The sequence below is a fragment of the Podarcis filfolensis genome (assembly GCF_964270895.1).
Source record: "Podarcis filfolensis genome assembly, chromosome: 5".
NCBI lineage: Eukaryota > Metazoa > Chordata > Lepidosauria > Squamata > Lacertidae > Podarcis > Podarcis filfolensis.
The window spans coordinates 29,845,725-29,859,835 of NC_139608.1; the positions used below are offsets into that span (position 1 = coordinate 29,845,725).

The following is a 14,111-nucleotide window of genomic DNA, read 5'->3' on the forward strand; positions in this document are numbered from 1 at the left end:
TAAACCCTCTTCACTGCAAATTCAGCTGCAGAAAGAATTACAATTAAAATTGCAAGCCAGAAGCAGTGTGGTGTAGTGGTTAGAGTGTGGGAACTGGGAGACCAGCAGTTCAGATGGGAAGCTCACTGTGTGGCCTTGGGTCCATCACCATCCCTCAGCCCAACCTACCTCACGGGATTGTTGTGAAGATCATCATCATCATTTTACTTGTATGTAAAAAACATTGCACAAGGCAGCTTACAGCAGGACAAGATTTACACAATTACAAACATAACGAAATTAGTAATAAACAATAAATAAAACACATCAAAAAGTACACAACCAAACTGAACAATTTCCATGTAAATTGTAATAAGAGCAAAAAACGATACCAAAAATATATATAACAATATCAATAACAGCAATGAAAAACCCTGAACAGTGCAAGAGTCTGTTCAGTAGACTCAGGTTTTGTAGTTGGAGTCAGTCCGGGCTCCGCCCTCCCAGCCAGGTGGAGAAAGGCTTGCAAGGCAAGGAGCAGGTCTTCCAGGACTCACAGCCAAGATGGACTTTGGCCTCTTCAGCATAAAATGAGGCAGGTAGAGAAGGCTGCACATCACCATGAGCTTCATGGAGGAAAAGTGGGACGCAAATGTAGTAAATAAATAAATACAAATGGGAAAATCAGCTAAAAACAAAGCAAGAAACCCACACACGTGCAGATAAAATTATAATAAATAAGCACTCATCGTGGCATTAAACTCCACAAAGACCTGTGAGAATAACTAGGTCTTAGGAATAGAGGAAGCTCAGTATTGTCTACACTGTCTGACAGCAGCTCTCCGGGGTTTCAGATAAGGAGTCTTTGCCCAGTCCTACCTGGAGGAGCTAAGGACTGAAGCTGGTAACTTCTGCATGCAAAGCAGATGCTCTGCCACTGACTGAACACTTTCCCCAGTTAGCTTTCAATGCTCATCTTAGAGGGAAGAGAGCTCCAAAGCTTGGGGGCCACCACCAAGAAGGCTCTCCCTTGCATCATCACATGGTGAGCTTCATCTTAATGAAATTGGACTGGTCTATACGGGAGCAGGTATTCATAGAATCATAGAATCTTAGAATTGGAAGGGACCCAGGGGCCATCTAGTCCAACCCCCAGCAATGCAGGAATCCCAGCTAAAGCATCCATGACAGATGGCCATCCAACTTAGAACCTCCAAGGAAGGAGAGTCCTGAAATGTATGTTGTTGTTGTTTAGTTGTTGAGTCGTGTCCGACTCTTCATGACCCCATGGACCAGAGCACGCCAGGCACTCCTGTCTTCCACTGCCTCCCGCAGTTTGGTCAAACTCATGTTCGTAGCTTTGAGAACACTGTCCAACCATCTCATCCTCTGTCATCCCCTTCTCCTTGTGCCCTCCATCTTTCCCAGCATCAGGATCTTTTCCAGGGAGTCTTCTCTTCTCATGAGGTGGCCAAAGTATTGGAGCCTCAGCTTCACGATCTGTCCTTCCAGTGAGCACTCAGGGCTGATTTCTTTCAGAATGGATAGGTCTGATCTTCTTGCAGTCCGTGGGACTCTCAAGAGTCTCTTCCAACACCATAATTCAAAACCTGAAATGTATAGGACTTTATAAACCTATATGTCAACTTGAAGAGGGCTCAGTAGCATACTGGCAGCAAGTGCAGTTCCTTCTATTTAATACAGGATTTAGGGGATCCCCTGGCTTTAGAGTTTGGAGCTGGAATCCTTATGCACACTTTCTTGGGACTAACCCTCAGTGAACACACAAAGAGACAGATTTCCAAGTAAACAGGCATGCCCACAAATGGTTTATGCAGTCTCATTCATCGATAGGAATGCCAGATGGCTCAAAGGCAGGAACAGAAAAGAGAAAGGAAACCGCACGATAGCAGAGAAGCTTGGGTCAAGTGGAGAGGGAAGGACTCAGATGAAATGAAAGAGGAAACAAGAGTTGGGAGAGGGAAGCCTCTGCTATGGGGACCAGAATGTACTCAAAGCTGATTTATGTGAAGGAGCCAGCAAGGCAGGGACTTAAGAAGAAAATAGGCATAATGACAGTAAATGGTGGGAAAGAAAGATGATTTCAACAGAGGCAACCCGAGTCTCACATCCATCAATCCCTCTTGTGTGGGAGTCTGCTAGAGCAGAACTATTCAAGCTGCTGTTTTCAGCCATCAAAACTGGGAGCTGCGAGGTGCTTTCCAAGCATTTTGAACCAAGAGAAACTCCCCTTATTGTGATCTCTTTCCAAGAACATTCCACTGGATCACATTCTACTTTCTCCTACAAGTTTCTTTGCGCTTCACTGCAGTTTCAGGTTCTTGGAGATCATTTGGCAGCGTCTGGAACAATTGCAGAGCAGGGCAGACACCAAAGGCATTGAATTTGTAGCCCACTTGGAGAACTTGGTTCTGTCTATATTCCATGCCACCGTTTGTGGAAAGGCAAAATAATATCACAATTTCCTTCTGTCCTTCTTGAGATGGAAGAGACCTCACACATAATGTAAAGAACAGACTGGCATATAAAAGCTTAAAAGTTTAATGTGTTCGCAGTACACTTTACTGTGTCTAGCATCAATTTAATTTCCTAACACTGATTGAATTGGAAGGAAGATTCAGCCACGTTTTTGATTTATTTATTTTTTTGCAAAAGGTCAAAATTGTCAAGAAAAATGTATTTTGCAAGTGGAGGAGAATAAAGAAGTCATCAGGCAGGATGCAGGCACATTTTAATAATTTTCACGTCAGTCAGAGTGCACATGGAATGCTGTAATCTGGGCACATCTGTTAATGACAAAAGGTATTTTCCCTCGCTTGGTGCAAGAGATTTTCTTGGAACCACAAAGTTGGAAGGGACTTTGGAGGTCATCTACAGTACTTCAACGCTCTGCTCAATTCAGGATCTGCCATGCAGGATGCAAGTGCAGAATTCCTGGCAGATGGCTGTCCATCCTCTCCTTAAGTACTGCCAGAGAAGAGGCCCCTAGCAGTTCCTAGGGCCACCCATTCCAGTGTTGAACAGCTCTTGCCATAAGAAAGTATTTCCTAATGCTTAGCCAAAATCTGCTTCCTTGCCATTTTCACCCACTAATTCTACTCCTGCCCTCTGGAGCACTATGTGGATTTTCAGGTCTGGATAAAACCCACCTAGGATGGAAGAGATATTAAGAATAAAGAGCATTCTAATCTCTTGGGAAAGGAAAAAACAGGATGATACATATTACACTGTGCTCCTGTCTTAGCCCATGAGGAAGACAGCAAGACCAGAGGTCACTGCTAGTATTGTACAACTATTTTAGCGTGTGCTTGTTTTTTCTTTGCAGTCCCAATTTGGATTGCTTTCCTCACCCCTGCTATGCACTTTTCAAGAGCCATTTGCTAACTTTGTGACTGGCACCTCATCTGGTATAAGCTTCAGCCTAAAGTGTTAAATAGTACCTGTTGAAGAACATCTGGCATATTTGAACATTTACCCCTTTATAGTTGAGGCATCTCTCTCTCTGAAAAATAAATGACTCAGAATTCTCCCTGAGGAAGGTGGGGGACAATGCATAATCTTTTCTGCACATCACTGAGGGATCTTTCCCTTTCCTCCCTGAAATTAATGTCTCCCTTCCTTTTTTCTTGGGCAGGAGTAGAATAGGAGCAGGAATGCCCTCCCCACCCTCAAGCAGAAGGAAGAAAGCTTGTTTTTATTCGTGCACAGATCCTGGCCCCCACTGATCTGTATTTATTTTTAAAATTTCTATTCCACCCTTCCTCCCACAGGAACCACCACGAGATTTTTATTCTTTGTGTTTTCACCTGCAGTTTTAAGAAACTAAGATGAGACAAAAATACAGCACTTGCTTTAGGGATATAGAATTTATAGATGACATTGCATCTCTCATTTAAGGTGCCATTATGATTTTTAACTGGGAATCCCTCCATCATAAGTTCACCCTGCATTTGAAAACCTTCACACACACACCCACCCTAATAAGAGTCTGCTGGCACCGTAAAGATTAGTAAATTTATTGTGCTATAAGCTTTCGTGGCCTTCGGTTCACTTTCTCAAACGTAGATTTCAAAATAGCAGTAATAGTAAAATCCGATTCAATCCCAAAGAAAGAGTCTACAGAGGAGTCTATGAACTGGCACCTATCCGACAGGTGTAATTATTCGTTTGTCTAAGGAGGATTTCACTGGCTGCGTAAACTGCAAAGAGGAATGTAGTTCTTCTTAGAGGAAGGCAGGTGGCGTAAACGTACAATGGAAACCTGTGCAAAACACCCCAAACGAAGCTAATTCTGTAGCATTCTTTCTGAACAGCTCAGCTGCGCTCCCCCCCCCGTGACCGACTGGGGTGACGTCAGTATGGCAGTGGAGAGTCAGGTGACGCACACTATAAGCGAAGGGAGCTGTCCGGGTGCTGAAAACAGTCCATAAACTTGCCGCGGACAGATAACGAAGACCATGCTTTAAATTGTCTCTGCACACAGGTAAGCAGACCTACTTTCTCTTTAATTGACAAACAGAATGGGAGACCAAATGCACACACTCTCTATGCATATACAGTTTCCACTGCAAGGATCAGGCGGGGTGGGAGGGGGATAGCATAGCCAGGAAACGTCTGAAATTGCCACCTGATGCACTTCACTTAAGTAGCACAAAAACACGGTTTTACTGGGCAATTTAAGAACATTTACTTTGCACCTGATAATGGATACTAAAAATAATAACAGCCAAAAGCCCTGGAAAAGGTTGATTCTACACAATTACTATGCAAACCAATTATACTATGGCAATATCCTAGAAAGGTGATTTTGGTAATTTCACATGCTCTTAGTACATTATCAACATGTGCATGAAGCTATATGCTTCTAAAGAGCAGTAGTGAATTTAAGGAGAACTACAAACACCAGCAAATAAGGTTTTGCTCTTCTCCTCTAGAAGATCAGGGTTCTTTCTGATTAAAGTGAAAGTGTAAAATGTTCATGGTTAAGATGGGCTCACTGGATCTCTTCAAATGCTTTAAGGGAAACTGCTTTTGCTTCATAATGAGCAATGAAATGGGGGTTTGATTCAGTGACAGTAGATTTGTACTCCATAAATGCAATGTGAATTACAAGCAAACTGCAGGGTTTCAAAATAAACAGTAATTAGGAAATATTCCCATTGTGCCTGAATGCAATGTCAATTCACAGGAAGCAGTAAACTGGAAAATAATTCAGCTGCCATGCAAAAACAGCTGAAACACCCTTTTCCTATCATTTCCTATTTATATTAAAAAATGTGTTCTATTTGGAACAAAATCATATCCTGAGGTAGCATAGAAAATATGCAATTGTTAAAAATATTAATTTTCAGTATACTCTGATTTTCTTTTATTTGGAGCTTAAAAGTTTAAGTTTTATCAGGGAACTAGAAAAAAAAGGTAATTTACAGTTAAAGTACAAAGTTTTATGGTCCAGAGTGCAAGGTAAGACAGAGTCAATGATAAGAATTCAATATTTGGAAAGAAAGCAAAAAAAGAGAAATGATTCTAAGATGCTTCTCATGACTTGGTAAAATTCTGGTTAAATTGCTATCTAATAGCCACCTGTGTATGTCTGCTGTTGCACTGAAAAACAGCTGTAACAGAATAAAAGTATTTCCCATTCTCTTAAGGGCACTGTGAATTGCATTTCAATCACTGTTTTCCTCTACGTCCAGTCTTGAAAATTAACAAATTATTAGGTAGCAGTTGGGGGGTATTCAAAGTTCTCATTTGTGGTGCAGCTGGGAGGAAACAAGGCAATTCTGTGGAACACGGTGGTACTTCAATTACCCCAGTATGTGAAATTATTTCATACTGTGTTGCAAAAGAAGAAGAAGAAGGAAAAAGAAGCTTTCTTGACTGGCATAACAAATCAACTGTAATTTTCTACTCAGAGCAGTGGGTGTGTACAGGCATTAGGGATTTTTCCATCTCATGAATCACAGGCATATCAGCAGGATATTTTACAGAGTACAAAGGAAAGGGGGAAATGAATGAACTGAAAAATATGAATTAAGCAAAGACATAGGACGCTGCCTCATGCAGAGCCAGGCTATTGGTCCATCTAGCTCAGTACTGTCTGCACTGACTGGCAGCAGCTCTCCAGAGTTTCATGGAAAAGTATTTCCCATCCCTGCCTGGACACACCAGGAATCAAACCTGGGACCTTTTGCATGCAAAGCAGATGCTGTAGCACTGAGCTATGGTTTTATGTCTGGTATAGTTTTGCTTTACCTTGGATTGTTTGTTACCTGAAAGAGAGAGAAAATAATATATTAGAGAACCTATATTTCCTTCAGCCAGATTTTAATTGCATAGGGAACTTGAATAGTGCCCTTGTAGCCTGGAGAAATGATCTAAACACAGCACAGTGTGCATGCATGAAAAATCTATTTCAAGTCTTTGAGAACAGTATAGGCAAAGCCTATACTCAGGGCTTAATTTGCTTATGTGTTTTCATAGAATATATTAAGTAGGAACAGATAAACATGTCTTTTGCCAGTTCATCTCTTCACCACTGAATTCCCCCAAATCAGGGATTGGGCTGAAGGGCTTCTAGATCAGACAGCATTATTTTCATGCGGTCAGAGTGCTCTAAATCTGTTGTTTTAGAAATCAACCCCTACTCCAGCCACAGCCTTACTATATAATATCCAATGGATGCTACTGCTTGCTACCCACTTTCATAGACAGAAGGATAAAATGCCAAATAAGCAAAAACACCTGATCAATAATGTTATAGGCTTAGAATTATATTTACTATGCGCTGTATTATAGCCCTTATGATGTAAACGGGTTTGTGTATGTGTGTGTGTGTGTGTCACCTTACTATGCACAGACTGACAGAGATGAATTCTTGTTTACTACCAACAAAATGATATACATAACCCAGCAAAAATGTTCATTCAAGGCATTGGAAATCAGTGAGCTATAGACTGCTATCCAATACCCAATTATCTAGAAGTAAGCCTCATTGAACTCATTGGGACTGATTTCTGAGCAGACATGTATAGGATTATTCTGCAAACATAAAGAAACAGTAAAGGATTTTGGTCTGTTCTGATAGTCTATCAAATATTTTTTTAAAAAAATTAAGCATCAATAAAAGCATGTACCTGGTGCAATATTATGGAGGACATTTTCCAAAGTTCAATTTAGCTTGGAAGCACATTTTCAAAAAGCAATAATCCTCCAGGTTTACACAAAACCTTTTGGAGTGGGGGGTTCCCTAGGTTGGGGGCCACACAGGCTGTTGGAAAGGAAAGAAGGAGGTAGTGCTGAAATAAGAAGTGAATGGGACATACCTTATCTCTCTTCCTTTCTTACCTTCTCCCTCTCCCTCTTTCTCCCTCTCTCCCCCACACCCCTTCATTCATGCATCATCCATTCATTGCTTCACACACATCTCACCCTTCCATTCATTTATCATCCATTCACTCCCTCCCTCCTCCCTCCCTTGGCTTTCAGGGGGAAGGGCATACCCAAGGAGCTGGAGAGGCACATATGGCATTTAGTTTATAGGTTGCCAATCTGTGCTTTAGCCTCTCAAGCCCCCTGATGATATTGCTGCAGAAAAACCATTTTAACTGCCTCATCGCTTCCTCTCTGTAATTCTTCCATTTGAATTCATTAAGAAATAAGAAAAAAAGAGAGACAGTCATTAATAGGAATAAACTGCAATATTTCAAACAAAAATCACCCTGCAGTTTTGGAATCCTGGTTCTATTGCTTCCACTATAGTAGTCCATTTTGAGTCGGTTCTCTTCTGCAAAGTTGTGTCATTTGAACGGAGTGAATCAGCAGAACATAATGCTCTATAAAACTGTACGCGGTGAAAAAGACCAACAGTTGTCAGGACCTCAGCTGAACAGAGACCTTCTCATTTCTACAATGGATGCAATTCTGATTTTCATATACAGATACTTTATGAAGTAATTTCTATTTTGATTAAACGACTAATCAAAGAGCTGCCTCAAACCATTAGGCAGTTTTCAAACTGGTCTGAGATAGCCAGGTACTTGCGAACCTATTAAGTTATTGTACGTACCTTTATTGGAGATGATGCACAATAAATAGAATAGCAGAGCCCCTGCCCAAGGCTTAGAATCTATGATTAGAATGTAGTTATAACTACTTTATAGGGAAATGCTTATGAAGTGCCCATAGTCTCCTTCTACCATCTCTTCCACCTCTGGAATTGGGCATGAATGAAGTATTCTGTTGTAGACAGAAAATAAGTTATGGTGTGTTCTTGGTTGTGGTGTATATTACAGTGGCCTATAACAGTTTCCCCAGTTTGCAAATGTGTCCATGGGCTGAAAAAGGTTGGTGTCCTCTAGTTTACTGAATCTTTTCCCAACCTTTCCCCCTGCAGACGCTTTGAACTACACTTCCCTTCACCAATGACCATTGGCCATGCCGGACAGGACTAAAGGGAGTTGTGGTCCAAAGTATCCGGAGGGGATCAGATTGGAGAATATTGACTTATGGGGTGAGATCCAGTGTAGCACAAAGGCAATAGCTCATTCCCTAGGAATTCTCTTCCACACTGCAGCCTCCTGCACTCCTCAGAATCTGCTCCAGGGACTTGTGGCACCCTCCATTGCAGGTTATGGGGGGCATATGAAGGGCTGTAGGCTGGAGATGGGAAACTAGAAGTCCCCTTGCATAAGACGATTTCTGTTGCACAAGAAGTGGTCAGCATTGGATTTTGTCCACAGCATCTGCACACACAACAGACTCCATATGGGACTTCCCCTTCTTCCTCCCCACAGCCCCTTGCATACCCTTAAGATCTTCTCCAGTGGCTTGGGGAACCACCCAGAACATACTTTGATGTGGGCATAGGAGAGGAATAAAAAGTCCCATTGTGCAAATGGAACTCCATGCACAGAGTGTTGGATACAACGACTTAGCTACAGAAGTTCTATTCTAAGTTATACTCAGAGGATACCCAACTGAAATTAATAGAGCTAACTTAGCCATGTCCATTAATTTCAACGGGTCTACTTTGAATAGGCTAGCATTGAATATGGCCTATTGTGTTTAATACATCCCTAAAATCCTGATGTTTTCTAGAGATTATATGTAAAATTTTCATTCCTATGAGCTTAGACAATGTCCAAACTTTTGTGTGTTAATTTTCATTTTTTTATTTTATTTTAAGGGAACATTTCAAACATGGCCGATGCTAAAACCTCAAGGCTTGCTACAGTCTTGCCTCTTGCTCTGCTTTCTGCCCTGATCTGTTCTGCCAGTGCTGCTTCATTTCAACGTTACCAAAACATCCAGAAAGATCCAGACTACCTGATGAAAAACTTGCAAAGGCTTCCAAGCCCAGATATGATCAAAGCGCTGGAATACCTAGAAAACCTCAGAAAACAAGCCAGCAATGGAGAAACAAGCCCAGATGATAGCTCCTATCAAAGTGTCCCATTTGCTCTGCAGCCAAAGGAAAGCAAAGATCAGAACTACCTGTCGGACAATCTAAGAGAATCTTTATCAGAAGATGAGTCACAGTGGGCTAAGGCCATGTTGGAAGCACTAAGGCAAGGAGAAAAAGAATCAAAGGGAACCCTGAAAGAAGGTAAATTCTACCCCATGAGTTCAGATAACATCTTCCAAGATGGAATGACTGATGATTATGATGACCGCACCTGGCCTGAGACACGGCACAAACATTCTAAGATACCACATGTCTACTTAGAAGAAAATTCAAGAGACAGCCCTTATAAGCGGACAAATGAAATAGTGGAAGAGCAGTACACACCTCAAAGTCTAGCTACCTTAGAATCAGTGTTTCAGGAGCTGGGGAAGATGATGGGGCCAAGTAACCTAAAAAAGGGGAGGTTTGATGAGGAACAGAAACTCTATGCTGATGATGAAGATGATGCCTATAAAGGAAACAACCTTGCCTACGAAGATGTGGTGGGAGGAGAAGACTGGAACCCAATAGAGGAAAAAGTGGAAAGTCAAACCCAGGAAGAGATCAGAGACAGTAAGGAACAAATTGAGAAAAATGAAGAGGAGATGGATGACGAAGCAAAGAGGTCCAGCATCCTGGAGGATGAGATGAAAAGAGAGGACAAAGATCAAGTGTCAGAGGATGTTTCACAGCTGATGGATTATTATTTGAAAAAGATGATAAGCAGTGCCGGAAATGACAACTCAAGATTCAGGCAAAATGAAGACAAAAGGGGCGCCAGATATTCTGGAAAGCAACTTGATCCTCAGGCTATTTATCAGTTAATAGAAATTTCAAGGAATTTACAAATCCCACCTGAGGATTTAATTGAGATGCTGAGAGCTGGTGATAAACAGAGTGAAAAAGAGCAAGAGCTTGAACTCCCAGAAGATGTTGATGACATCCCTGAAATTAATGCAGACAATTCAGATGTATTCAAAAATAAAATGAACTCTTTGAATGGTTACAGAAAGCAGCGACTTAATTTGATACCAGATAATCTACCAGAAGATCTCACTGTGGAAGATATCATCAATCTTTTGGGGACTGAAAATGTAGGGAGTCAGAAACCATCATATCTGGCAAATCAACTCAAGCAAGAGTTGCCAAGGGTTTCCTACATGCCTGGAAGATCTAAAGGGCACCAGTTTCCCAAAGCTGCTTGGTTAAACCATTTGGAAAGACGACAAATGGAACAGGAATCACTAAATGAAAAGGAAGAAGACTTGGCAGACTACTTAGCCAAGGTGCTGGCAAAATATCCTGAGGTGGTTAATACAGGTCAGATGAAACAAATTCCACTCACACTTTCCTCCGAGGATGACTTGCAAGAAGATGACCAATTTGAGCAGGCTATCAAAGAACATCTAAACCAGCTTGGAACTCAAGAGTCAGACAAGTTGACGTCTCTCAGCAAAAGGCTGTCCATGGCCCAAGAGAATGACGACACACAAAACAGACCATATATGGATGAGGATATGCTAGCAAAGGTTCTAGACTATCTAAACCAGGAAAAGTCTGAAAGGGGGAGGGAGCACATTACTAAAAGGGCAATGGAAAATATGTAGTTATCTCCTTATTATTTCTCTTCATTGTATTGACTTCTACCCCAGTTCTGTTGTGATTTACCTTTCTTTAACAATTTGAGGCATGTTCAGACATTACACACAGCTGCTTTATGCACATAGGAATTCTGGCACCTGCATTTTCGTGAGTAATGTTACATCTGAAATGGGAGCTCATGGACCTCAGCTGTAGCTACCTCTGTGATCTCTGATAAAAGTTTTGGAACATGGAATCACAGAGATTCCTAGAGATGATATCTGTGAGTTCCCAGCAAACACATTGTTTTGCTCATGCAAATGAACATGCCCAGAGGATCCCTGCAGGTGCGAAAAGTGGCCCAGTTCTGTGTCTCAACTGGTCCCAGTGGTACATGATTTGACATTGAACAGTCTGCGTAAACTCCTCTGAGCTGTTCTGTTGTTTATGGGTATCTTTCAATGTTCTAAATCTTGGTCATGTAACAAATTGCTTCAATTTTTTTAAGAAACAGATTTATGAAATTAAGTGAAACTATGTAAAACAATGACCACAACAGATCATGACAATGGCAGAATGACAACTGCATTCTATGAGGTTTTTTAAATGAATTGAAATATTTTGTTATTGTGTGTAGTGTTTTTGTGGAGTACTGAATAAAAATAAAGCATATTATATATATAATATATATAGTTTTATTTATAAAGCTTTTTCTATTCTGTGTTTTATGGTTGATGAATAAATATTATTTCTGGACAATAGACTGTGTTTTACTTTGAGTTACCTATAGAGTGTTCTGCTGGTCCCAAAAAGAAATGTGTAGCCCAGTCATGTGCATTTTTGCTTGCAAGTATGTCCCAAGTGTGTACACACAATTGCAAGTATGTCCCAAGTAAGTGTACACACAATTGCAAACAAAATTGGTAAAGGAATACTGTTTGTTAGATAAGTGTCTCTGGATAAGAGGGTAAAAATTTTGGAACTTTGCTCTTCTATAGCTTGAAATTCTCCCAGTAGAGATTGGGTCATTGAAAAAGATCCAGTTCTATGAGATGTGATTGATTAACAACCTTTACTGGTCAGTTCACTTAAAGTCAGTTTTCCCATTGCCTTCCTTGGGAGTAATGCTCAGACTCTAAATATGCTGTTCAGTATCCCAAAATCAATGCAAGAGAGAACTATGGGTCCATCTAAGAACATCTGCAGAGTCTTTCCTGGCTGGCTCACTCACGTGAGTTAAAGTAGTTTTGAGCCTTTGGGCAACATGGCCTTTGGGATTGTAGTCACTGACCTTGTTTCAGAAGGCTCCATGTCTGCAATAGGCCCTCTTTCCATTTTAATAGATGTGAGGATACATTTATCCATCTGGGCACACACATATATCTGAATCAGAATCACATAGTGTATGACCAGGGAGGGAGGAGGAATAAATCAATGCAACATATAAATAGGGTCTTTAGGACCATTTGATTCCTTGACTTAAATTCAGGCACTATAGTTTTGTGAATGGATGGCTATGGAGTCATGCTAAAAGAAGCATTTTTGCTCTCAAGTATGTTTTCTGTTTTCAATCGGTTATTTTCAGTGTTATACTACTGAAAGGGGTGGGGGGTGGGGAAGGTCCTGGTTCTTTAAAGAGTAATAACTAGTTTTTCAAGGATGCTGAGAAAGTGGAGGTTTCAGTGAAGTCAATGGGGACTTCTTCAAAATCAGGGCACAAGTGTATTCATTTGTTGTTTAAGCATTTCTTAATGCATACCCTTTGGGGTACAGTTTCCCCAGAAGATGAAGATCAACCAAGATCGAGATCCCGTCGAATACACCTGAGTGGGAAAAGTGTGAGAATTCATACTTGTAAGGAACTGCCAAGTCTCAGGAATCAACGGCGCAAGAGCACTGCTAAAGAAAAGCAAAGTGAGCAAATGAGTCTTCAAGGCACGAGTCTTCAAGGAAGGGCGTTCCACAGCCATTTCCAAAGGCATCATGCCTCTCCATGTTATACAACAGAAAGGAGTGTGTACAGCAGCCTTTCCCAACCTGTTCCCTCCCCCCCCCCGATGTTCACAAGATATGGTTCCAGAAAATGGTCTGAAAGTACACAAATCACCACCTTGCTGAAACTAAGAAGCTCTTGTGCACTGCTTTGGGCTCCATGGCTATGCACACACAATACATTTGAAGCACATTTAAAGCAACCCCAAAGGATCATGGTGACTGTAGTTTATCCCTCAAAGAACAGCAGTCCCCAGTACCCTTAACAAACGTTAGTTCCCGGTATTCATTGCCATATATGTGTGCTTTCAGTGTGGTTGACTTATTTAACTATCTATAGACTGCGCTTTCATATAAAATATCACAAGGTGGTATGCAGACTAAAAACATAGTATTACAATAAATAAAAAACCCAAATGAGCAAAAGCTGGTTGGCAGAGAGCCTCAATTTTGAAATGCCTGCCTGCCTGAATAATGCAGTTTTTAGAAGACATCTAAAAATGAGCAGGGATGCCTCCTGCCAAACCCATTGGCAAGGAGTTCCACAGGGTAGGGCCTGCCACATTAAAGGCTTAGCCCCTAATAAAGGTCAGAAGAACGTCAGGGAGGCATGTGGAACCACCAGAAGTGCCCCATCAGGAGACCTCAGCTATCAAGGGAAGTATGGTGTGTATACAGCTTGTGATGGAAGAAAGGTGGGCTATAGATGTAATTTTAAGAACCAAGCAAATACCGTATTTTTCACTCTATAAGATGCACCAGACCACAAGACACACCTAGTTTTTGGAGGACGAAAACAAGAAAAAAATATTCTGAATCTCAGAAGCCAGAACAACAAGAGGGATCGCTGCGCAGCGAAAGCAGTGATCCCTCTTGCTGTTCTGGCTTCTGGGATAGCTGCGCAGCCTGCATTCGCTCCATAAGACACACACACATTTCCTCTTACTTTTTAGGAGGGAAAAAGTGAGTCTTATAGAGCAAAAAATACTGTAAATATTTTGGCATACAACTCCTGTTAGCATGCCTAACTATGCTGGGAGTAAGTCTCATTGAATTCTATAGGGCAGGACTTCCCAAATGTGAGTCTCCAGCT

The 14,111-nt window shown here is 41.3% G+C and overlaps 1 protein-coding gene across 1 annotated transcript; it reads left to right on the plus strand.

The window, feature by feature from the left end:
- The first annotated feature begins 4,366 nt into the window (after positions 1–4,366).
- LOC310763742 (secretogranin-2-like) lies at positions 4,367–11,712 on the plus strand. The gene is made up of 2 exons (XM_083616391.1): positions 4,367–4,483; positions 9,188–11,712. Exon 2 carries the CDS (start codon positions 9,202–9,204, stop codon positions 11,050–11,052), a length of 1,851 nt encoding a protein of 616 aa, XP_083472517.1. The 5' UTR covers positions 4,367–4,483; positions 9,188–9,201; the 3' UTR covers positions 11,053–11,712.
- Positions 11,713–14,111: the final 2,399 nt, after the last annotated feature.

Excerpts from the sequence above, each read along its gene's own strand:
- LOC310763742 (XM_083616391.1), top strand. The coding sequence starts at position 9,202 with ATGGCCGATGCTAAAACCTCAAGGCTTGCTACAGTCTTGCCTCTTGCT.